Below are 25,333 nucleotides of genomic sequence, written 5' to 3' on the forward strand. Positions count from 1 at the left end.
AAATAATGTGGGATTTTTCGTGTTTTTTTTTTTCTCATCTCAACATTAGCATAACAATGACATACCCTCTTTCTGTAGCTTTTGATTAAGAAAGGTTATGTTGGTAGAGACAACTTCAATTGTATTCTATTAAATAACAGAGTTGGTAGATTCAGTAGTCAGTATTAAGTAGATTTGGGTTTGTCACAGGACAGGATCCTGCCTTTCTTTTCCCCGATACACAGTAGCAGCAAGGTTGTGTGGTGTACTCTAGGTCTAGAAGTGACTACTGTTGTGTGAGTTGTTGGTTTCTGAGGAGTGGTGTCTCGGATGGTCCTGGAAGTTAGAAAACTTTACTGACAACCCCGCTGAGTGCCACTGTAATGGCAGGAGATGGAATCTGTACCTCTGATTTGAGATACTAAAACAAAAATAGTATTAAATCAAAAACCTAGGCATTCAAAAGTTTAAAATGCTAAGCTGATTACCTCTGCAGTCTTAATTTGGTCAAATTATCTCCTAAACATTATACATAGTTCTAAATAACGTGATCAATAACATAGTTTTTGTTCTGATGCCCCTGACTTGTTTACACGCACAGGTTGGTCGGATGCAGGTGGAGAGCAGCTATTTAATATTCTGTTTGCTCCTCCTTGCCCAAGTGTGGCCCTATGCCACATATTACTTCATGACAGTGAAAGCATTTCCTGAAGACAGGATGTTTAATTTCCTAATGGACACTCTTATGCCATTCACTCTAATATGACATTCACATTAAAAGTTATTACTGTTTTATAGGGAAGAGAGTGAGTCACAGAAAAAACGGTTAGTGTCCACTTATGTTGCTGTCCAATATAGGGTGCCGAAGATTTTTTCAGACTACTTAGCGTTATATTATTATTTGAGCATACTAATATGCTCAAAATATAACTCTTATTACCTTCAATTGCAGCTGCAAGTACCCAGTGCATCAGTGAATAAGCCCTTATGGTTTCAAATTGGGAGACCAGAAAATGAGGAAAAATAATACTAGTTCCTAGCTATTAATTCTGAGCGCATTGCAGAGGATTTCTGTTGGAGACAAGTTCAGAATCCACCTCTTCACAGCTGCTTTCAATGGTTTAAATCATCAGACTACTTCTGCAGTTTTTCCTTAAAACCATTTCTCATTCACTGTATAATTTTTCCAGTAAGTGAAGCAGTGATCCTGTAGGAAACAGCATATTCATGTAATGCTGATTCATTCTCATCTTTTGCAAGTTCCATCTTTTGAACTAGAAAAGTGAGGAAAAATGAATCAAAAAAAAAAAAAAAGACCCCAACCAACCAAAAACCCCCAAAACCTTCTCTGGGGAAAGAACTGTGTGATCACGTCACTTAAAAACTCTGAGGTCTGTATACCCAGGCTAAATTTAAGTTGCACAGACAAAATGAATTGCTGTATTTCTTTATTCTTGTGTTCAATTCTACAACTTTAATTGCATATTTTCAATCATGTGATTTGTGTGTAATTCAATCTTTGTGTTTGGAACTCTAAATCTTTAAAGTCAAGGTTGTTGATTGTTCCGATAAAGGCAGTATCCAAAAGTTCTCTAGCTCATTAAGCTCCTTAAATCCACTTAACTGCACCTTTTTGTCTTCTAGTTTGGTATTACGCAGCAGTGTAGAAGACTGTCAGAAAACTGTTGTCAGTTACAAACTTGGAACCTTGTCTCTCTTAAAATATATTCCATGCAATCCTTTTAATTGTTAAAAGGCTGGTATGATAGCTATCAGATATTCTGGAAAATATAAAAGCCTTCTTCTTGAGGATATATGTTTATAGTTTGAGATGGACTCTTGGAAGTACAGCAGAGTTTTGCAACTGGCAATTTTCACAGGTGAAAGCAGCTTTAATAACAAGGTAGATATTTTCTTCTCTTTAGATCCAGTGGAGCAAAGTCTGACATTAGGACACAGTGTGATGGCTGGCTAGTGTCTCTAAAACCTTTAAGAACAGTGTGGATTTAATAGGGGAGTAGGGTATCAGTTTATTAGGATTCAGAGGAGTAAAGCTCATGATTCAAGATCTGTAAGCAGCTTTTACTGTTTCCGTTTTTTGCACTGTGGCTAGGTAAGACTTTAAATATGCCAAGAAGGGAATTTCATTGAGAGAATTTTAATGGAAAGAGTAGAGCTGGATTTCAGTATGCTAGTTTAATTGGTTTCATAAATCGGGGAATCAAGTACAGAATGAGGTTTAAAAATAGGAATACACGGATTCTAGTGAGTTTCTGACCAACTCGGTACATCTTTCTACATGACACCTCTGTTAACAAGAAAATGCTCCTTAGTTTTCTGGTATATAAATAACATTTTTTGTTGCATATCTAAACATTGGGGCCATAACTGAATAAAATACATTCAAGACAAAAAACATCTGTGAAACAATTTTTTGTTCCTAAAATTACAGCTGTCATGTTACAGATCTATTTATAGAATGCTAAAATAATGCTAATTCATAATGTTCAAAGAAACATGGCCACAAGTTATGCTTGGTGCTAGTCTATAATCCTGTGCATGCTGCTAGCTTTGATAGAGCCAGTGCAGGTGATAAATTATTGCAAAATTGGACCCATTTCTGACTACATTTGTCTGTTTTTCTGTTGAAAGCCTGTAACTACAAAGAACTCTAAAACCTGAGAAGAAGATTAGAAAAAATACGTTGACTGCTTTTGTGTTGCAGTTGTGCTGGTTTTAATTAGAAAGTTCTGCACCATAGGCCAAATCTGCCTTCAGGATCTGACTTTTCTGGACCCCAGCCATGTGCAGCCTCTGTCCTGGACTCTATCCTGGCTGTCATGCCGCTCCCTCTGTCTTTTAAGAAGATGTGGGGCAGAAGAGCGGTTGTCCCTGGTGGCATGGCACATCTCTCTGACTTTCTGTTCATGGCAGAGCAAAGCCCGTTGAGCAGTGGCTGCTGCTGTCCCCGCTCAGAGCCCATCCCTCAGAGGATGGTGGCAGTGATGAGGTCTATACAGTGCCCAAAAGGATAACTTATGGGACACTGGTTAGGCAAGGTGAGTGCCAGGGGCTATCTTTCCCCTGTTTTTCAGCTCTGTGAAGTAGAGATGGGTTCCTGTTCTTCACAACCTCCCTGTCCCTGGCAAAAAAAGGGTTCTGAAGTTCCCATCTCATTCCCAGAATACAGATGGATTGATTTATTTACTTATTTTCGCTGAAGGACAATTCTTCGTTCAAGACCAAGATAGGGCTTTGGGATTCAGAGTTTTGTGATGGTATGATATATAGCAGGGTGCTCTTGAGCAGGGTGTCTCAGGTCTGACAGTGCTGGGGCTGAGCCCCTCTAGACATGTTACATGAGAGAGGTCAAAAAAAACCCCATCCCACACTTCCTCCCCCCCACCCTGCCCCGAACAAAATTAATCCACTCCTGTATTAAATAAATCTGTTCTTACTGCTGTGCTTTTAATGTTTTCCTTTCAAGTGCAAAGAAACATTAGATAAAGCCTCGGGAAGGGATAGGGACAGGTTTCTTTCAAAAGACGGGCAGCTTGGATAATAACAGAGCTTAGCCCATAAAACCAGTAGCTGACCAGATCTTTGGAGGAAGCACAGCAGGGGACAGTCTCTGCTTCTACAGTTCAAGAGCAGGTATTCTCCTAAGCTAAAATGCTGCATTTAAATTTTCTGTTCCAATTTAGGGCCTTCAGTACTGTGATTGAAGTCATTGCCGGTTCCTTTTCCTAAGCTCCTTTTATGTGAACAGCTGTATTCTCCAAGACAAAATCTCGTTAGAGGGCAAATAGACATGGGCGTATCTAAGTGTGAAATAATGTTTTTGTGATGTTAGAATGATATGTCATAAAAATAGCGGGAGTGTAAGGCATTGATAATAGGAGCAACGAATGTAAAAATCTAATAGTGGAAAACCCAAGTATGTCCGTGGCTGAAGAACTTGCAAGAAATGCCTATCAACCAACTGTATTCTCCAGGCATCAACGTTACCTTTAAATTACAGTGCATTTTCAAACACATCATGAAGTTTTTGAATGCCCTTCAGAATATTATTGGTAGGTTTTCTTCTCCTGGAGTAAGTTATATGCAGTAAGTTATATGTTTGTTTATCTTATTATTTTTATACAAGCAAAACAGCTCGTGGCATAAGCAGACACAGCACTCTTCAGAGTTGCTTAGTTTCTTTTAGTTAGAGGAAAGCTGCCTGAGAAGATGGACAGTGTTCTTCTCTGATCATGTTTTTTTTTTTTTCCTGCATTTTAAATTCCATTTAAATTCCATTTGTTCTGTTAAAACAAGTTCACAAATGAGATATGACATACACTTTTTCATTAATATAAAATAGAACAATCTGTAGTTCAGTGTAAAATGATTACTGTTTAATATGCAACTCAAAAAGGAGAAACCTGAAGTTCTCAGAGGAGTTTGGATTGAAAACAAAATTACAACATTTTGAAAAGATTACTGATTTGTAGGGTTTGCTCTGTTCTGCTTCCAGGAACTTCTACAGACCTTTGCATTTTAATCTCTGAATATTCATGCATTTAAACATATTGTGGATTTTAAATTTTCTTTTAAATAGTAAATATTTATTGACAACATTGTTTGCTTTGTATAAAAGCCATATACTACAGATATAGGATAGACTATATCCTTTATATCCTATAGATATAAAATAGTGTAGAGTTTACCTTGTTCAAAGATTTGTCTTGTGTTAGAGTGTAAAGAGGGAATTTTTTTCCTAAACCTGTTATGTCTAAGACTCCATTTTGTGTGGGTATTTTTAATTTATTTGTAATAATGTTTAGCTGGGAGGCATGGATTTGAGTGTGTTTGTACGTGTGTATTAGAAAAGGGATGGTGGGACTCAAGAACATTGAAGGTCTGAAAGTGCTGTGTGGCTATGCTAAATAGTTACCATGACACTGAATGATAGTGAGGTGACGAGCTGAATTTCTAATATCATTAATGATGCCAAGCAATCCTTCTCTCCTGCCAGTAAAACATGCAGAAGTATTCCAGAACTAAACCTTCTGCTTTTTTTTCTCCCCCAGTGCGGCATGGTTGTCCTGCAGCTGAGTGAGGTACAGATGAATTGTGCCGAGAAGGAAGCCGTGTAGGGCAATACTTCCAGTTGGGCTCTTTCGCTAATGTGTGTATATGTCATGCTTGTGTTAAGCTGTACAGATTTTCTGAAAAGTAAAGGTATAATGCAGGCTGTATCAAGCCTCATATGTTCTCCTCAGCTTCTGGACTCCAGACAGTGTAGCAGGAGCTCAACTCTGAAGTGAAGCACACTAGCCTAATTAAGCCTTTTTTCTTACCTGAAAAGTCAGGCTCATGAAAAGGTTTAAATTAAAATTACATGTAACATTTTGATAACTTGATAAGACTTCCTGTTCAAATCGTAGCTGGCTGTCTTTCTATCATCTCATCTTCTACCTCTCTCCTGCTATTGGGCTGCTGAGTAGCTTACATTGCTTAACTCTAATGGTGAGTTACACATGGTAAGGAAAAATTGATACAGAAGGTTGGGAAGATAAGTTGTCTTGATAACATAGAGCAGATCTGTTACTCCCTCACTGACTCAGATTGCACCTGAAGGGTGAGAAATGCCATCTTGTGTCATCCCTGCCTGATAAAACTTCGTAGTGGCAGCAAGTATAAAAATAGTTTCTTCCCTTTTGGCACATTTTCACTAGTTGAGACAGTGTATGATTTCAACTGTTAGTGAGAAGTTGATCATTTTCAGACTTTCTAAAGCAGGCACTTTCAAAATACAGAGTATGGGATTAACAAATTAATTTAATGTTTAAGTCTGTTACCTCTTTGTGAGGTTTTGGCTTCAAAGATCTTACTGTAGGTGAAAGTACAGCTTCATCAGCTACATGCTGTCCATTCACCTAACAAACTAATTGAGCCATATTCACGGCACAGCCTAGCCTGGCATAACTAGCCATATTGGCATTACAGAGAAACTCTTACTTGAATGCTGGTATTGTGTTGCTGTACTAATCTTTGCAAATTAAGGTTTAATCAGCATTCTCCACAAAGGACTGATTTATTATGACAGAATTAGTTTTTAAGACCTAGAATTGAAAAGGGTTGCTGCCCAAACACCTGTATTTTCCCCAAGGTTGTGCCTCCATAGGAATGTATTGGCAGGGTTTGAATTAGATGGTAAATATGCCAGGTCTTTGTCCTCAGAACTAGAAGTAATGACTTTGTGTGGCCTGTCACAATGATTCAGACTTAAAAGGTAGTTTCATACTGCCTTTGACATCCCTACCAGGCAACAACAACGGTGTTCATTTTGGATGGAAATTTGCAGGTGCGACTGAAATTTGAGTGAGCTGTGTTTGACCTCAAGCTGATTTCAAGAGCATTCTAAGTTCAAGCTAAACACTTCATAAGGCTCATGGAAAAGATGTGCTTACAATGTTTGTTTGCTTTCTTCATGTGGTGGATGCATTTCTTCATGTAGTTTCTCTGTGGTGGAATTAGTTCAGCCTAAGGCAGGGCTTTCTGCTGCTGTTTACAGTGTTCTCAGCTAGAGTCACACCTTCAGTTCTTGTCCCCAGGAGCAAATAAAGTGAAATCTCCTATTCCTCCTTAAAGAAAAAGTGCATCGTTGCCTGAAAGACATGGGTTTAGATTTTCTCCTCTCTAAACTGAGTTCTGGAAGAAAAAATTCAAGCTTTGCCTCTATTTGCAGAGAACAAACATTGAGTTTCACACGGCTCGCTTACAAGCACCAGCAGAGCATTGTCTAAAACAACAGCTGCTGCTTCAGGGATCCGTGTTGCCTGGGAATGGCCAACAGGACCCTCTGCACACTGTGAGCAACTCATGGGCACTTGCAGCACTTGTAGTGTTCCAGAAAATCTATCTGACTGTATTTCACTAAACTAAGAAAATTTAGAGAGGCTGTAGCTGCCTGTTGGACAGTCTAAGACATTATTTTTGTTATGCCCTTAAAAAGGTGACATACAAGCATTTCGGCAGGCAGGTGAATGTGAGGTGGCTGGATTGTGGCAAGTTACAGAGGGATGGAAGGATGGCTGTTGCTGGAGTGAAGTAATGATGAAGTATCTTTCAGATAAATGTCCATTTACAAAAAGTCAAAAAGTTAAAGGTCACCATATTTTGTCTGATGTGGTGTTTAGAATAAAAGTATCTCAGAGAAATGCTTAAAACAAGACACCTAGCCACATCTATGCCATTACTTAACGAATATAATTCACTGGAAATCCCTCAATGCTTTGGACATATTAAAAGGGTTGACCGTTCCAGGACAGTCTCTCTCCAAGTCTCATTCTTTTCCTTCATTACAGAGTTGGTAAGGGGGGAGTGGGGTGGGGAAGGGGATGAAATATTTTTCATCTGTCTCAGATGGAAGTTTTTGCCATGCCCACCACACAGATAGAAGGAATAGTTTCAGTCCCAGAAAAACTAGATGCTTGACTGCTGGAGAAAAAAATAGGCAATTATTTTTTTTTTAATCAGAAAAAAGAGAATAATTTGTGTATCTTATTCATTAAAAAACAGAGCTTTGTTACAGAACTCCTTATGAATAACTACTCTTTAGAGAGGCATAAACCACAATCCAGAATAATTTAACACTGGTTGGTGGTAGTTTCTAATAAAAAAAGACCATAGGTTCCTCCCTCACAAGCTTCTTCCACTGATCTTTGCTATTGTTGTTGTTGTTTAGACATTTCCTTATGTTAGACAACTGACAGAAATCTCAGTGAGCTTTTTTCATTAGTCTACCCAACACTGTGACTTTCAGCTCAAGAGCTTTGGCTTGTGGCTGTAGTTGAGCAAAAAGGTGGATTTCCAGTGGTGAGAGGGGCTGAGGAGTTTGCAGGATCTGTGTAAAACTACAGCGCTCTGTTTGGCCTTTGCACCACCTCTCCACAAATTGGCATCTTCTTTGGAAGTGCGCAGGAAGGCAGCCAAGGAGTGTGAGCTGGCTGGAGAAAGCCTCCCTAGTCCCTTTCTGTTCTGCTCTTGGGGATGATCTCCCCCTGCACAGAAATGAGGACAGCTAATTCCTTTAGTTTCAACCTACTTACTGTCTTGAGGGATTGCACCTGGAGAGGAGAGGCTTGCCAGGCAGGGAGCAGCATTGATTATTAGATGTGCGGCACAGTACTAACTCCTTATGGATTCCGTGTATTCAGGAGCTCCATGGTAAGCAGTTTCATAACATTAACTTGAACGTATTGGCTGCATGTAAACAGGTACCCTGAGTCGCTGCAGAGAGGATGAAGACATCCACTACAGGGAATTTATTAAGGGAGAGGGAGAGCTTTGGTATGCATTAAAGCAGCAGGAGTGAAGCAATGTAGCACACAAGTAATACAGGGAAGGTGCCAAGTACAGAAAATGCAAAGGGTTCCAAGACGTGGTAATGAGAAGTACTGAGAAAGTGTAAAAGGGGGAGAAAGAGACTGCAGGAGAAGCCACAAATATGAAGTGAAACCTTCATAATATGTGGAGCATGATATGCAAGAGAAGAATTTGAATTTAATGAGATGATGTAAAATGAAGAATTTCTTCAACAGTTGAATGCACTAACCTGCAGTTAATCCCACTGCAGTGTAGGAAAGCCCAAATAAAGTTCAGAGAGCCTTTATCACACTTGCACAAATAAAAAACCCCAAACCAGCCCGCACTTTCCATTCCCTGTGATGTATGCCAGCCCTTTACACAAAAAGGCAGGGGCAGCACAATGCGAGCACCTCTGGCGGGATATTTGTGTTGGTTGCTGATAATGATTAGCTCTGAGGGAAGCAGCTGCAGCCTTCAGACAAAGGGAAGCCTGCTGTAAAATGAAAAGGGCTGAAAATAAAACAATACTCCATGCTAAGAAGCAGCGTAAGGATTTTTAGAGCCCAAATAACAGAGCGAGTTTGGACTTTTCTGACCAGCTAGCAGCAACTGTCCCCTGCGAACAGCTAGAGAGTTGCAGAGGGATTAACTGTAAACAAGCAGCTTGATTTCCAACCGTTGCAAAACATCTGCGAGTTATAGACTGCCATTTGTACTTATAGTATTGTGCGAGAGCGTCCTGGAGCTCACAAAAATACATGCTGGAGCCATGAATCAAACTCGGTCATGTGACGGAGGGGAGGTACCGGGCTGGCTCCCGGCCAGTGGCAGGAGCTGATGGGTGGAACAAACGGAGCATAAGAAGACTAATATGACTAACGGATCCTGGATGCGTGGTGCCCTTATCTGGATCTCCAGGAATGTAGGCTCTAGCAGTTTTGCAGCTCTACCAGCCTTTTGCCTGACACTGGAACTGCTGCTCACAAAGTAGAATCCTGCTGCTTTGTGGTAGGAAGGATAGAGAGAGAACATGGCCTGCATTTTGAAGGTAAATCTCTATCTGTTGCTTGAATGCATTGTTGGAGAGCCCCTCGCTGCTCAGAGGCATGGATTTGGTATGGTCCTATTGCATCTTCGTTGTCTTTTTGAGTACTGGCTTTGTTTGGCAAGAGAATATGGAGAGATTCTGCAATGTACGGCTGTGCTCTGCTTCCCTCTGCCATTCTTTTCCTCTTTCCCCGCATTGTCAGAACTGCGAGCTGTCGGCTACCGGGAAGGGAACTGTGTACCGAGTAATAGGAGGGGGTGAGGGGCTCTGGTTTGTCTCTGCAGACTTTGCGCTGAATTCCTTTAGGAACAATAGCATTCGGGCAACAGACTTCCAGTACAAAGGACAAAACGGGGGAAGTTTGTTTTCTTTTTCTGACTGTGCAGCATTTACTGCTTTTAAAGCAAAGGTTGCAGATGTACACAGCTGTCCCAGTTGCTCCTTAAGCACACACTCTTCTGCTGAATTTACCCAAGATCCACACGCTCCACATAATAATGCTTAATATTTAATTACATTTGCTAATTAAGCAACCTATTTGATAGAGGGTTTTTCCCCATCACGCCAGCAAATATAAGTGTAAACTTACCGTGTGATCATATGCTTTCTGCAGCCTGCTTTCCTCACTGAGATAAAAGTATTTGCAACCAGCATGTCATGGAGGTGGAGGGAGCATCACTAGCACCCGATATTGAATGAAAGGGGAGGAGGCGGAAGTGCAGTCAGTTGAGAACAAACAGCGTTTGTTTCCTTACAGTGGTGTCCCTTGCAGGGAGTCACTCGCTGGTGCCTGGCTTGAAAGGGATTTCTTTCAGACTCATTTGCTATCTGCTTTGTTTCTTCCTATGTGTATTTTGAATACATTTGCCCTTTGTTTCTTGTAGTAAATAAAACTGATCTGTGAATGTTTTGTTATTTTCCGTCTGATCTAACAAAGGGTTTATTATCCCGAATTTTGGGATGGCCTCTCATGGCAGTTGCCTTGAGCTTATCAGCACAATGGAAAATTGCGAAGCTTCAAAACAGTCCCCAAAAAATAAACGTTCCTATGTCTCTTGAATCCAGTTCTTATCACTTTTTTTTTGGCATTCAACTTTGAAAACAACTTATTTTGCTGCACTGTTTTCCCCTCTCATTCATTCCCTGCTAGTGGGTCAGTGGTACATGGACGTATTTTGAGTTTTCTTTTGTATGTAGGTTGTGGCAGCTTTTATTGATAAATATGGCAAAGTCTGCCTCAAGTGCAGAAACTTCCCTGAACTAGCAGGTTCTGCCTGGAGATGGTAACAAACTCCTTTAAGCAGACAGCACTGACGCAACTGGGAGTTGTGACTTGGGATGAGGAGATACGAGCTCTGTGAATGGAGCCTGGCTTCACAAAGATAAGGGTCTGTACTCCTTTTTAAACACTTCCTGAATGACTGAGCTTGGATCTGCAAGTGATCCAGACCTCTTTACTTTTTTTTGACTATGTGGAGAGATCACATGCAAAATCTTCCCTCTGGCCCTAACAGTTAAATAAGAATATACTTCTATAAGAAAACTCCAGTGTCTCTTTCCCCCTCCCAATCATTTCCTCTGCCCAGTCTGGTGACACAGCCTGCTGCAAGCATGACTTCTGCAGTGCCTTCCTTTCAGAGTTTGAATTATAACACAATAAACACCTTCCCTTTGCACAGGCCTGGAGCTCCATTTGGTTGTAATTCTGATGACTAAATCAACAGATAAAAGGGTATTCCTTGACAGACATCCCTCTGCCAGATTAATTCTTAATCTTGTTATTACAGGCAGGTGCAAGGATAAAAAGTGAAACAGATATGTGAAGATTAGCTTTGCCATAAGGCAGGCTGGACTTTCTCAAACAGACATCCCATGGGAGTAATTTAAATGTCTAGATCAAGATGCTTAATGGTGTATAAGTTTTTAATGTAATGCCTACAGGTACTTCTCAAGCTTTTACCATAACAATAAATTCAGAATAATATGTATATTTTGATATGACACCAGGCTAATTCCTTCCTGAAAATACAAACCAGTTAGCTACACCCTCCTCCTTTCTCTCGGGTATGTCATGACTCTCTCGTTTATTCAGTCAGTAGCCTGTGTGGAAATATTAAAAAAAAATTTTTTTTTAAATCTGTGCTATAGGTATAGATTTTAACTAGGTGGTGGGCACAGTGGATGGCAAGCCAGAACAGCTGTGTGTCCTTGCCACTTCAGCCTTGAGTGGCTCTGCCTTGTGGCTTGCCCTGCCTCTGTTCCTAGATCTTTAAATTTTGCCCCCACCCCTCCTTCTCACTCATTTCCCTCTCTCTCTCAGGACGATATTGAGACTTGTTGAATATTGGAATTGTGTATGTAAGAGAGTGTGATATAAATGAAATTGGATAGAGGTGTCTGTAAAGTACAAAGAAGAGAGGTGGCTATTAATTAACTGGAGTTACTGACAGTGGTTAAGAGCATAATAGAAAAAGTGTATAACTTTTACATACCAAGACCTCCTTTTACTATGACTACTGCATGAAATAATCTCTGTGTGTAGCCCTTGTAGAAATGCTTGGGAAGGTGAATCTTCCTAGGGTGTGTGCCGTCTCTGTGGTGTTGGTTGTGCGCTCTCTCTAGGCAAGATTAGCGGGGCTGTCGCTGATCATGGCTCCAGAAACTTTGTTTCCCATTCACTAGTGGTACTTTCTCATCAAAACCAGTGAAACTCTCTTCTGAGGAATTCTCTCTTCTGTTAAGGAAATGCAGAGAAAGAGGCGAGTTCTAAGATACAGGATGTGTTTTTATTTTTTTCCATCATGTCTTTAAAAATCGTGGCAGAATAGCTGAGCGAAGCGTAGGAACTTCTTGGAAGCAAACAGCTGATCTTGTGCGTGTTACTATGGTAGCTACATGCCACCTCGCTGACTACTAAATTAATGGAGTGATTAGTGTTTATGTAGTCACTATTATCCCTGAAAATGTTCGACTCCCTAACTTCGACTATATCAGCCACTGACCCTTTAGAATGATGACAGATGTTATTCAATAAATTACTTCAAAGAAACTCTAGGCTTTGTATAATTGAAAAATGATACTTCAATGTACCTATCTTCTTACCTTAAATACAACATGAATGATAGTGATAGTCTGTAAAGTGTTCATATTCCCCCACTGAGGACTGGACTGTGATATTTTAAAGCAAATAGAACAGGTAACTCAGTTTACACATGCTGCACTTTGGGGGTTACGCCTTCCCCTATGGATGGTTTGAAGAAGATGATGGAGGTGGATTATGTTGTCATCATAGTACAATTTTAACTGTGTAGGCTTAATGTGGTAGAATTTAATAAAAAAGTCCATGTGTGATGGGCCCATATAGTGAGCGCTAAATGTGAAATCTAGAAAGAGGTTTCCTTCTGTTTGGTGTGCTTTGTATTTACTGTGCAGTGAACAAAAGAGATTTCATGTGCCTAGAGGCTGGACATGTCCTTCTACCAGCAGAGATCACAAGTGAGTTGAAACCTTCAGTGAAATTCTGTGTTCTAAATAGTATTTGTATATATGTGCACACTTCTAACCTTCTGCTCTTGTTGCCACAGCTGACTGAGTCCTTCTCTCAAAGTAAGCAGACGGCCAACTAAAATCCATAGCTGCTTTAATATTTCTTTATCTAAACTAAAGATCAAAAGAACTGTTTTCCAAAATGCAACTTAGAGGTTTCAAACAAACAAAACCCTTCAGCACTTGATTGCAACAGTTTCCTGCAGGATGCTGTCGAAGCTGACCATACCTATGTGTTCACCTATGATTGTTTTGCATGTTTCCTCTCTGTGGTTACCTCAGCTGGTTTAATTAAATCCACAGGTTGCATTTTGTCCTTAGTTCACATGCAAAGCTGATTTTGGCAGGAATTTTCTTCAAGAGTTTTCTCTGAGATTTCAATGGTGCGCATGTGATTGGGATCTTTAGACATTGCAGTAATACAGATAACATTACTCTCTGCAGGCATGTGCTCCATCTGCACTTTTGAGACTAAAATAGCAAAGCTGATCTCATTATATTAAATTTTCCACCATGGCAAGTAGCTGTTCAGAAGGGAGAGGCAGAAGGTCTAAAAGAATCTGGTCCTGGTGTTTGGACCCTTGTAATTTTGGGTATTTAGTTATTTATTTGTTTTTTTTTTTTAACCTCTATGTGCATGACAAAGATTGTAAATATTTCCTCCCAAGTTTCTGCATCATCAGAAGCACATCCCCTGTTTCACCTCTGCTGTGGTTTGCAGGGTAGGTTTTGTGTCTCACTGTAATTCCATTCACTGCTAGGGATCTGTAAGGATGTGGGACCTTCCATGGACATGACCTTTATATCCAGTTTGAATTGGGTCCAAGATAATTCACATACTCCCTCAACTGTTAAATTGACTGCAGCAGTGTTTATGCATGGCATCCATCCGTTTTCCTGTGCTGAGAATTGTACTTGGATCCTGTTTGATTCTCACGCTGTGCTCTTTCCTCTGAGATGGCAAGCGATGGAGAGATCCTAGGGAAAGGAACAAAGGTGACCTTCCTCCTTGGGGGAGGATGCCCATCTGATGGGTCATTTCCCACCAATGACTAAATTTGCTGCAGGTTTACTGTAATGAGAGCTCTCTTCTCAGCCCGTCTTAGCATGATGATCAGCAGTTTTGTGGGCTGCGGTGTTTCTGTTGTGACTGGAATAATTCCTAGGAGTGTGTGGTTGTATCTCTAGGGATGGAAGGTGTGAATATGCAAATGTGCCCCTTATGAGGTATGCACAAATGAGTTGGAAAGTAACAGGTGGATACAACAAGGAGTTACAGAGACAAATCAGGATTTGAGGCAGTAATGAGATTTCTTCTTGGATCACTCCATCCTTATTTGCTATGACTGATTTTTCCTCTCCTCTTTTCCCCAGCCAAACAAAACTAGCAAAAGTCCATAGTTAATTCTTTCTGATGCTCCTTCTACATTGGATATTTCTATTTTAAATACAGTTCTTAAAATTATTCTTTTTCTAACTAAAAGACTTCTTTTTTTGTTGCTCTACATTGTTTACTTCTAAATTGCTCCAAAGTAAATGAAGCTGCATTAATGAATCCGGCGATGTGCAGGGCTAGGATTTGCTGTATCATGGTCCAGTGGTGCTTAATTACGATGCAAGATTTTATGGAGTGTAGAATGTGGAATTTTGTAATGTGCTTTTTATTATGTTGGCTTCTTGAAAATTTAAGGAAAGTTAAATTCTAAGAAGTATAAAACCACTTTTCATTCTAGCTTGCAATGATCTTAAACTAATTATCCTTGAAAGATAATACATTAGCCCCCTCCCAAGCAGAAGACAGCAGTCTAGTCCTACAAGAGGACTTGCTTTGGCTGAATGAATTTCATTTTGATGCCCATGTAGCTAAACCAAGACAATCTCTAGTGTAAGCATACTTCAGTTGGTTTAAAACTGGAGTTTCCTGTCTGAATTCATTAGAGGTGTAAAAACTAAAACTGCAAAACCAGCGTGAAATTAGGAGCTATCTCATACTTAGAGTTTTACATTGAAGTAGTTGCGTGACAAAGCAGTAATGGGGGAAAGGGTTTTGTTCTGCAGTTCATCTTCAAGCAATGAAGCATGTGTCATCCAGATGTTTTAGGCTTCCCCCCCACCAGGGATACACAATTGTTGTGAACATTATCACGAGTATGGAATCGCATATTAAAGGTAATCTATTAAAAATTCAGCTTCTTTGTAGACTAGTGTGTGAGCTTCAGTGGTTTATGTCTTGGTCATTTTTTTCAGTTTTCATTTCAGACCAGATAACTTGGCATGTCATAGTATGACATAAAACATAGGAGGCAACAAATTCTTATACTTTGATGTAACGTATCAAACCCTTTGAGACATGGGACAGATGTGCTCTTACTTTTTTCTAGTGAGATGGCAGCCAAAAGCAAAGCATACAGTTTTCATGACAGTAGCTAAACTTTTGTGATTAATTTAAGGGGGTCTGAAATGCACTCAGTTTTTGTTTTATTTTTTTTAGGTTTTAGTGAGAACTATCACAAGATCTGCTCAATTAATTTGAAAAGGCAGAGCTTTCAGCATTTTGTCTGTTCCTTTGCCATACTTCATTCCTGCAGTATCTGCGTACCTTCCAGAAGTGTAGTTCTGGATCTGTCCAGGGTTTGTTCTTTCATCTTTTCCCACAGAAGCAATATCTATGCAGCAGGTTGACTGTAAGAGGGATTTTTTTCTTCCTGGCGGTTATTGGATGAACATAATCTTTAGACCAATCCTCTCCCCAGAGTGGCTTTTACCGTAAAAAAGAGCTATTTTGTGCAAGAAAAATTAAATTATTGATTGTAAATTTATCTTAGATTTTCAGTCTGACTTTCAGATATTAAACTGATAATTTATTTTGTGGTCGTTATTCATGACACTTCTCAATACTTTCTTCTGCCTATCAGTTGCTCTCCATCCATGGTCTGATTCACAGCACAGAAGGATAGAAGTGTGCACATATATAACAAAGAAGAGGTGGAGGTATATTTTATCTTGCTAGTATTTGAGACCTCTCTGAGACCTCTCTCCAGGAGCTAGGAAGGATTGATCCTTGTAGGGATCTGTAAACAAGGTGAGTAAAGGCAGCTCTATTGTATTCCCAAGAAATAAGGCAAGACTCTGCCTTGGGCCCTGTCATCTCTTAAAGCTGAGGGAGCAGTTGCCTCACTGTCGTCAGCATCAAATACTCATGTGGGATGAACTTGCTATTCCTGTTGGAGGAAAAACTGCATCTACGGCATTTTGTGGGGTGGTTCTTGCACATAACCTATGCAGCTGCCGAGATAAGAAAGACCAATGCTTTTCCAGTGGGTTCATTGGTTTCTGCAAAATGGGAATGTGGACTGAAAAAGAACAATGTGTGATTGTAATGTGTGTTGTGCTCCTGAGTCTGAGGACTTGGATATGGAATCTCAGAAAATATTAAATATTAAACTGAATATCCTCTGCATAGCCCCCCCCTTCAAGAACACCCAATGTTTATGCAAATATTGCCTGTTACAAATATGATTTTGATTGTACTGTCACAAGTTTTATCAAGATATACTGGTGCATTCATATGCTTTTCAGGAGCTGTGCAGGTATACTATTTCTCTTTATTTTTTAAAAATCAGTCAACCAACTGAAATGATGTTATCAGTACAAAATTTATATAAATGTGGTTTGTATTTAAAATAATGACAGTTATTTTTCTTCTGATCATTTTAGCAGAAGCACCTGGAAAACATGACAATTCTTGGTTTAATATTTGAAATTGGATAAAATACCATGCTGGATTTTTTTTTTTTCATCTTTGCTATTGAGAAGAACAAAGATGAGGCAGGAACTGAAATGGAAGGGTTTGGGAGATGGAATCTTGTAAGTGATGCCGTTCAGGAAGTAATGGCTTGTATTGTCTAAAGGTAGTCCTGTTAAGCAGGTCTCATATATCTGTGTAGTATGTGTGACATCTTAAAATTAACATGAGAGCACCACACTTGCTAATAATTAAATGAAGCTGTAGCTTCTTATGAAAGGTACATTTTGCAGCAATTTGCATTAACAATAGGCAGTGGAATGCTAGCCTAGGCAGGTAAGATGCAGGTGTGGAGCAGTTGGAAGTAATCAGAAAAACATGTTTATTTCATGGGAATAGCAATTTGTACAGAAGAAATGCAGAATGAATTATTTATAGATCCTGTCTCTTCTAATGATGCATTCCTTGCGTGGTGGTTTGCTGCAGGATTAGATATCATCTCTCTCTTTCTAAAATTCTTTTCCTTAATATTATATGTAATCTCACTACTAGAAGTTTGCAAGGCCTTTGGCAAAGGGAATGCCATCCTGAGCATATAACAACATGAGACACCGTTCCATGAGGTTTGGTGTTTTAATTCTAAATATGAAAAGCCAGAAACCAAATACCACTTTTTTTTTTTTTTTCTTGCAAGTTTCACAACCTTTTGGTAAACATCAGTCTTTAGTTTCTTCCAAATCTATTGCTTACTCAGATTTTAACATAATTTTCTTCTGGGAATGATGGGATGATAGTACACATTGTTATTTTTTAAATGTAATTATTAGCTCTTTAATATACATATTGGTATTATTACAAGCCTGCTGAGGCCAGTAGAATGCCACCTGGTGTACTTTGAATAATTATTATTGTATTATTTTACATTAGATTATGAAATCACGTACTTGTGGTTTATGTATGTACTTCTCTAAATTCCTAAGATCTAGCCCTTCTTCATGAGTAGAAGTCACTTTATTTTTTGGATTAATCCAAAAAGGCTAGAAGGTTTTCATGTTTTAATGAGTTGTGTTCTGCTGTGGGACGCAGTTACACTAGAATAAAGTTCCTATATGATTTTGTTTGTTCTCATTTTGGCAGAGGAATACAGATATGAATTCCTGTTTATGTGTGTCCACACTGGGGCTTATGTGATTATTAAAATTCAGTATAGTTTTACTAAACTATTCTAGCCTTGTCCTCTCAGCCACATGAATAAGTTATTTACAAGTTACTGTGTGTCAGCTCATCTATTGTAATTTTCCTGTGTTTGCATTCATCTGTGGCGAGCTAGTCAGGTAGTAATTAACTGTTAACAAAAGAGAGCTTTCTATTAGTGCTTCTTATGTGGAGACAAAAAAACCCCTTTTCATTTTAAAAAATGGAATGGAGAATGAGACTGACTCATTCTCCTGTGGGATCCCTGGGAACTGTGGAATGTGTAATGTGGGGAAAAAATGGTTGAAGACACATCTTTTGTAATTGGGATATGGAAGTTTTGCCAAAAGAAAAACTTCTGTAACTTTTTTTCCATATGATTGAGAGAATTTCAGCCAGCTGTCTCGGCATCTGTTGCTATCCCTCTTCTACCTTTTTTCATTTCCTTCCATAGGGCATAAAAATATTTTTACAGAAAAACTAGTTTTACCCTACTAAATGTTTTTCTTGAGTAGGGAAATGGGAAGAGAAAAGAGCCATTAAACATTCCAAACAAGATAAGAGATGGCATCTTTAGAAACACTTCTTGAGCGGTATCATTATTTTAGTATGCATGTTCTCCCAGCCATCACTCACTGCTCTGTACTTGTTACCGAGACCCGGCAGTCTGTCTCAGCAGTTTACAGCTCTTATGAAATGCAGTTCATACTATGTTTTTCCTTCATGTTCACTGCCACTTGCCCACTCTTATTTCATTAAACTAGTTAAGGTATATTAGTGGTTTTACCAGGTTACTTCAGATGAAACTGGAGAACCAAGGACCTTGAAATGCCATGGAAGCTTCCCCCATCTAACCACGCTTCCTCTTGAGAATGCCAAATATAGAGACTTGGTCTCCTTGTCTATAACCGCTGTCTTAACCACGAGAACAGACCCGGACCCCAGAGCCAAATGCGTAATCCAAGAGCCAGATAGTCAACATGTGGCCGGTGTCCCAGGGAGCAGCGCGTCTCGCCCTTTCCTCAGCATGGATCTGGGTTCAGAGACTGGCACCTCTGAGGAGCCACCCACAGCTACTCACTTTCCCAGCTATTGTGCCAGCCCAGCTGTATGTGGGGCTGTGGTAACATAAACAGAAAATGGAAGTGGATTAGAATAACGCTTTGCTTTGCAGTGGGTTATTTTTAAGATTAGTTTCCTCAGTATTGCAGAGATTGCATTGGGCCCAGCTTGCACCCAGGTGGTGCAAGCATGAACGAGTAGTCTGCAAAGTGTCAGGAAATCTTTGTTGGTACTATTACCAAAAAACTTCCTGCAGTAGTAGTAGCCCATACTGTTAATTGTCTGCCCTTCAGCAGGACACTGCTTGCCAGTGCCCTAATCTGGTTGTAGCCACCGTTTAAACAGGAAGAGAAGCTGCATGGGAAGTCTTGCAGCAGAAATGCAGCTCTATTGTGTGCATGCCTCACTGCCCTGAGTTAGAGAAGCAGCAAGTCCCCTTGTCCAGTCTGATAAATTGGTTCCTTCTGAGCACTGGAATATGGTTTCAGTGTGCCTAGATGGAAAAAGGGAGTTGTTCCCTACTTCATCTAGTCATGATGGAGAGCATTCTTTATCCTGGGCTTGCAGATACCTCCATAACCTTTTCCAGCTATGGTCAGCTGAGCTGGCTGCGTACTATCTAGCTTTGCCACCTATGAATAATACCCCTGGGACATCTCCCTGTCTGTATATCTGGGGAAAAAGGATTCTTGGCCATGAGCTGGCGGGGCTCATTGAGAGGGCTTTAAACTAGGTTCGAAGGGGGAAGGGGACATCACCCAGCTCACTAGGGATGAGCCCAGGCTTGGTGTGCAAGGGTCAGGGGTGAGATTGACTGCCCAGCTCAAATGCGTCTATACCAATGCACGTAGCATGGGCCATAAACAGGAGGAGCTGGAAGCCATTATACAGCAGGACAGCTACGACTTGGTTGCCATCACAGAAACGTGGTGGGACAACTCGCATGACTGGCATGCTGTCATGGATGGCTACAGACTCTTTAGGAAAGACAGGCCAACAAGGAGAGGTGGTGGAGTTGCTCTGTATGTGAGGGAGCAACTGGAATGCATTGAGCTTGGCCTGGGGGCAAATGAGGAACAAGTTGAGAGTTTGTGGGTTAGAATTAAGGGACAGGCTCACATGGGTGACATTACTGTGGGTGTGTACTACAGGCCACCTGACCAGGAGGAGGAAATTGCTGAGGCCTTCTACAGGCAGCTGCAAGCAGCCTCACAATCACAGGCCCTGGTTCTCATGGGGGACATCAACCACCCTGACATCAGGTGGGAAGACCATACAGCTAGGTAGGCGCAATCCAGGAGGTTCCTACAGAGCATCGATGATAACTTTCTGATGCAAGTGGTGGAGGAAACAACAAGAAAAGGTGCTCTGCTGGACCTTGTATTAACAAACAAAGAGGGACTGGTGGAGGATGTGAAGGTCGGAGGTAGACTCGGCTGCAGTGACCATACAGTGACCTCCTGTGTGGAGGAAGCAGGGCAATAAGCGAGATCAAAACCTTGGACGTCAGGAGGGCTAACTTTGGCCTCAAGGAGCTACTGGGAGGAATCCCGTGGGCCAGGGCTTTTGAAGGCAGGGGGGTCCAAGAGTGCTGGTCGCTCTTTAAACGTCACTTCCTCCATGCTCAGGAGCAGTGCATCCCCCTGAGAAAGAAATCTAGCAAAGGAGACAGGAGACCTGCATGGTTAAACAAGGAGCTTCTAGTGGAGATCAGGCAGAAGAGAAAGGTCCATGGAATGTGGAAAGAGGAGCAGGCCAGTTGGGAAGAGTACAGGAATGTGGTCAGAGCGTGCAGGGATGCGACGAGGAAGGCCAAAGCCCACCTGGAATTGAAGCTGGCAAGGGATGTCAAAAACAACAAGAAGGGCTTCTTGAAGTATATCAGTAGCAAAAGGAAGGCTAGGGACAATGTGGGGCTGCTGCTGAATGAGGCGGGTGTCCTGGTGATGGAGGATGCAGAGAAGGCAAAGCTACTGAATGCCTTCTTTGCTTCAGTCTTCAGTGCCAAGACAGGCCCTCAGGAATCCCAGGCCCCGGAGGTAAGAGAGGAAGCCTACAGAGAGGATGACTTTCCCTTGGTCGAGGAGGACTGTGTGAGGGATCGCTTAAGCGATCTGGACGTCCACAAATCCATGGGTCCCGATGGAATGCACCCACGAGTGCTGAGGGAGCTGGCGGATGTCATTGCTGAGCCACTCTCCATCATCTTTGAGAGGTCCTGGAGGACAGGAGAGGTGCCCGAGGACTGGAGAAAGGCCAGTGTCACTCCAATCTTCAAAAAAGGCAAGAAGGAGGACCCAGGGAACTACAGGCCGGTCAGCCTCACCTCCATCCCGGGAAAGGTGATGGAGCAGCTTATCCTGGAGGTCATCAACAAGCAAGTGGAGGGAAAGAAGGATATCAGGAGTAGTCAGCACAGATTCACCAAGGGGAAATCATGCCTGACCAATCTGATGGCTTTCTATGATGACATGACTGGCTGGGCAGACGAAGGGAGAGCCGTGGATGTTGTCTACCTTGACTTCAGCAAGGCTTTCGACACAGTCTCCCATAATATCCTCCTAGGGAAGCTGAGGAAGTGTGGGCTGGATGAGTGGTCGGTGAAGTGGATTGAGAAGTGGCTGAATGGCAGAACTCAGAGGATTGTCATCAGCACCGCTGAGTCTAGTTGGAGGCTGGTGACAAGTGGTGTCCCTCAGGGGTCAGTACTGGGCCCAGTCTTGTTTAACTTCATCAACGACCTGGAAGAAGAGTTAGAATGTACCCTCAGCAAGTTTGCTGATGACACAAAACTGGGAGGAGTGGCAGATACACCGGAAGGCTGTGCTGCCATTCAGTGTGACCTGGACAGGCTGGAGAGTTGGACAGAGAGGAACCTGATGAGGTTCAACAAAGGCAAATGCAGGGTCCTGCACCTGGGGAGGAGCAACCCCATGCATCAGTACAGGCTTGGGGTGGACCTGCTGGAGAGCAGCTCTGTGGAGAGGGACCTGGGTGTCCTGGTGGACGACAGGTTGACCATGAGCCAGCAGTGTGCCCTGGTTGCCAAGAAGGTCAATGGCATCCTGGGATGCATTAGGAGGAGTGTGGCCAGCAGGTCAAGGGAGGTTCTCCTTCCCTTCTACGCTGCCCTGATGAGGCCTCATCTGGAGTACTGTGTCCAGTTCTGGGCTCCCCAGTTCAAGAAAGATGAAGAGCTACTGGAGAGAGTCCAGCGGAGGGCTACGAGGATGGTGAGGGGACTGGAACATCTCTCCTATGAGGAGAGGCTGAGGGAACTGGGCTTGTTCAGCCTGGAGAAGAGAAGGATGCAAGGGGACCTAATATATACTTACAAATATCTGAAGGGTGGGTGTCAGGAGGATGGGGCCAAGCTCTTTTCAGTAGTGCCCAGCGACAGGACAAAGGGCAATGGGCACAAACTGAAGCAGAGGAAGTTCCATCTGAATATGAGGAAGAATTTCTTCCCTCTGAGGGTGATGGAGCACTGGAACAGGCTGCCCAGGGAGGTTGTGGAGTCTCCTTTTCTGGAGAGACCCTCCTGGACAAGGTCCTCTACAGCCTGCTGTAGGTGACCCTGCTTCAGCAGGGGTGGTTGGACTAGATGACCCACAGAGGTCCCTTCCAACCCCTACCATTCTGTGATTCTGTGATATGCCGCCACCACCTCACCTGCAGTTCTGCACAAACTCCAGGTACCACAAAATATTTGCATTGCTTAACTTCTGCATTTGATTGTAGATAAGTCTGAATTACCTAGGAAGCGATACTGTATTCTAATAGCACTAACACTGTAGTTTTACATAGCAATTGTATTCATACATCGTAATGGACAGTTAGAGACCAAGTCTGTTGGATTTATGTTTTTAGGCCCTTTATTTCTTTAGATGTGGTCTTTTATTCGGCATATGAGTGTATCTATCTGTCTATATCCCCAAAATGTTTTGGGTTCTTTTCTGCTTCCTATTTCTGCAGATCATAATTTTTATTTCTGTCACTGTGTCCTACAACCAAATTTTTTCAATTAAAAGAATGATTACCCATAACTGTATCCGTTTGAGATCCTGAAGAAGCCATTCAAAGTCCACTGTACTTCAGTTTGTTGTATAATGTGGCCAAATAAGACTAGACAAAGTTTTCCTTTGTTGGATCCTACGAGAGCAAGAGACAACAGTGACTGCACTGTAGTTGTCCTTTATTGAAAGAGTGATACTGAATGTCTGTCAAATAATGAAAGAATATTAAAACTGCTTGTGGTGTTGCATCTTGCTGGCCTCTGAAGATACTTTGTTTGCTGGTTTTTTATTAAATGCTGTTGGTATTCCAAGTTTGACCACGTGCCTAGAAGGCAGTGTGTTAGTTCATCTGCTGTCTCCTGAGGGTGCTTGTGCTTTTGAGGTACATGAGGTGAAGCTCAGCTGGCGTTTTGTTAAAGCTTTGCTTGCGTAGCTTTCTTTGCCTCTTCGTGTGTCCGGTATTTCAGGCAAGGGTTGGAAAATGAGCATTTCTGAAAATTCAGTTTTCAGTATTTACTAAAACTAATGTTAGGCTTGCTGGCACTTATGAATTAACCAGAAGATCAACTGTGCTTTCTTCCTCCACTGAAGTCTTGCATGAGACCTCATTACTACTCACCATTCATTGATTCCAGTGGGAGAAGCTGACTTTGGTGTACTTGTTCTGAATGCAAACTGCAAGAGCTGTTAGAGCTGCGGATTCCTATTTTACCTTTTACCTCTGATCATCAGTTTCAAATCTGCCTGAGGCCATTGCAGTGGGGAACAATTGCACAGTGAAAAGTGCATCCCCCAAGAGGCAGATTATCGTGCAGGTCACAGACATGTGGAAATGGATTGTAGCTGCTTTTTAGCCTCAAAATCGGCACTAGAACATTATCAGTGACACTGAAAAGAAAATTCAATTAGACAGACTTTCTTCTTTTTTGTTTTTTCTTCTGTCTGTTTGCCAAATTCTGCTCTCAAAGGGAAGTCCTCAGTCCCTTGTGAGTAAGGCCAGAGTTGAATTTCCTTCTGGGCCTCAAGGCAAGGTACCATGGCTTGTCATGATTTGCTAATGGCACCATTAAGCCCGTTGTTGTATTTGTAAAGTGTCTTGTGAAGAATTGCATGAAAGCGCTCTAAAGCAGTTTATGGGAAAATGTAATCCATTTATGGAAAGAAACATCCTTGTAAGAAGGAGAATGGAAAACTCATTAACCTTGGTTCAAAATAGTCATTAACAATTTTATATAAATGAGTTATGTTTTGTTTTGCAAGTCAATACTTGAGACCTCATCCAAATGAAATGGGAGGAATTGCTTTACTTACATAGCACTACCATTGCTTTACCTCATCTTTCCTACCATCTGTAGTTGGGGGAAAAAAAGTGAGATTATAGGATCTGTATTGAATCATGGGTACAGTATTCCAGGCGACTGGAAAGGATAGAGCTATTTTGCATGCTTCTGTAACTACTAGACAAGCAGAGTACAGAGGAAAGTAATTGGTAACTGACACACTGTCTAGATGATGATCTTTAATATATTCTTGAGTAAAAAGTACAAACTATTTTTGTGCCTTAATAGGCTTGTTTCCTTTCAATAATTTAAAACTATTTATAAATTAGGTAAGAAAGGTATTAAAAACTTCAGAGAATAAGCCAGGTTTTGCTGATCTAGTGTGAAAAGTTCTCTCCTAATATTCCATTTATGTGATTGCAGACTATGATAATAACTTAGTGTGATACATGTGCCTTATTGTTATGTATATGTAATGTACTTGCTTACTAGTTTCTTTGTCATTTATTTGCCATGCAATCCATGAGGAAAGGTAATGAAATACAATAAGGGCTGTATCCAAAGCTGTGGAAGGAAGTAATTAAACTTAATTGCAGTCATTTCTTTGAAGTATAATAGCAGATGCAAAGGACTAATTCAAAACAGATTTAGGTGACACATGCTTTGAAATCCTAGCCTGCAAATTGGTAAGTACTAATGTTACTTAAATAAAATTATATGAAACTGTCTTCTGAAACCTGAGTCTGGAGATCAGGTCTAAGAATAGACACTCTGGTTAAAGTTTTGATAAGGGATGTCACTTCTGTTTCCTAATTTATTGCACTCTGCCAGTCAGAAATAAAATCCCAGAAGTGCTGTCCCGATCTTATCAAACAACTGCAACAGAACTGGGAATTAGCAGGGGCTATCCCTGAAGGTATTCTATGATGGCAGTTTTGTCATCAGCTGTGATAAGCACTCGGTTGGAAATTACAGGAAAAACTATATTAATAATTCTAAAATCAAATTACATTGTATTTAGAAATGTTACTTGAGAACGTCTAGGATTTCTTGTATCTTTGTACTGTAATATTCCTAGGAATTTTAAAGGTTCAGTCGGTTTTACATC

General features: G+C 41.1%; 1 protein-coding gene across 1 annotated transcript in view; it reads left to right on the forward strand.

Moving 5' to 3' along the window:
• The first annotated feature begins 9,171 nt into the window (after positions 1–9,171).
• ST6GALNAC3 (ST6 N-acetylgalactosaminide alpha-2,6-sialyltransferase 3) overlaps positions 9,172–25,333 on the forward strand; it is a 232,240-nt gene continuing 216,078 nt past the window's right edge. The window contains exon 1 of the mRNA XM_075424725.1: positions 9,172–9,382. Within this exon, the coding sequence (XP_075280840.1) occupies positions 9,365–9,382 (18 nt within the window). The 5' untranslated portion in view covers positions 9,172–9,364. The remainder of the gene's footprint in view (positions 9,383–25,333) is intronic.

Source organism: Opisthocomus hoazin, chromosome 6 (assembly GCF_030867145.1).
Source record: "Opisthocomus hoazin isolate bOpiHoa1 chromosome 6, bOpiHoa1.hap1, whole genome shotgun sequence".
Lineage (NCBI taxonomy): Eukaryota > Metazoa > Chordata > Aves > Opisthocomiformes > Opisthocomidae > Opisthocomus > Opisthocomus hoazin.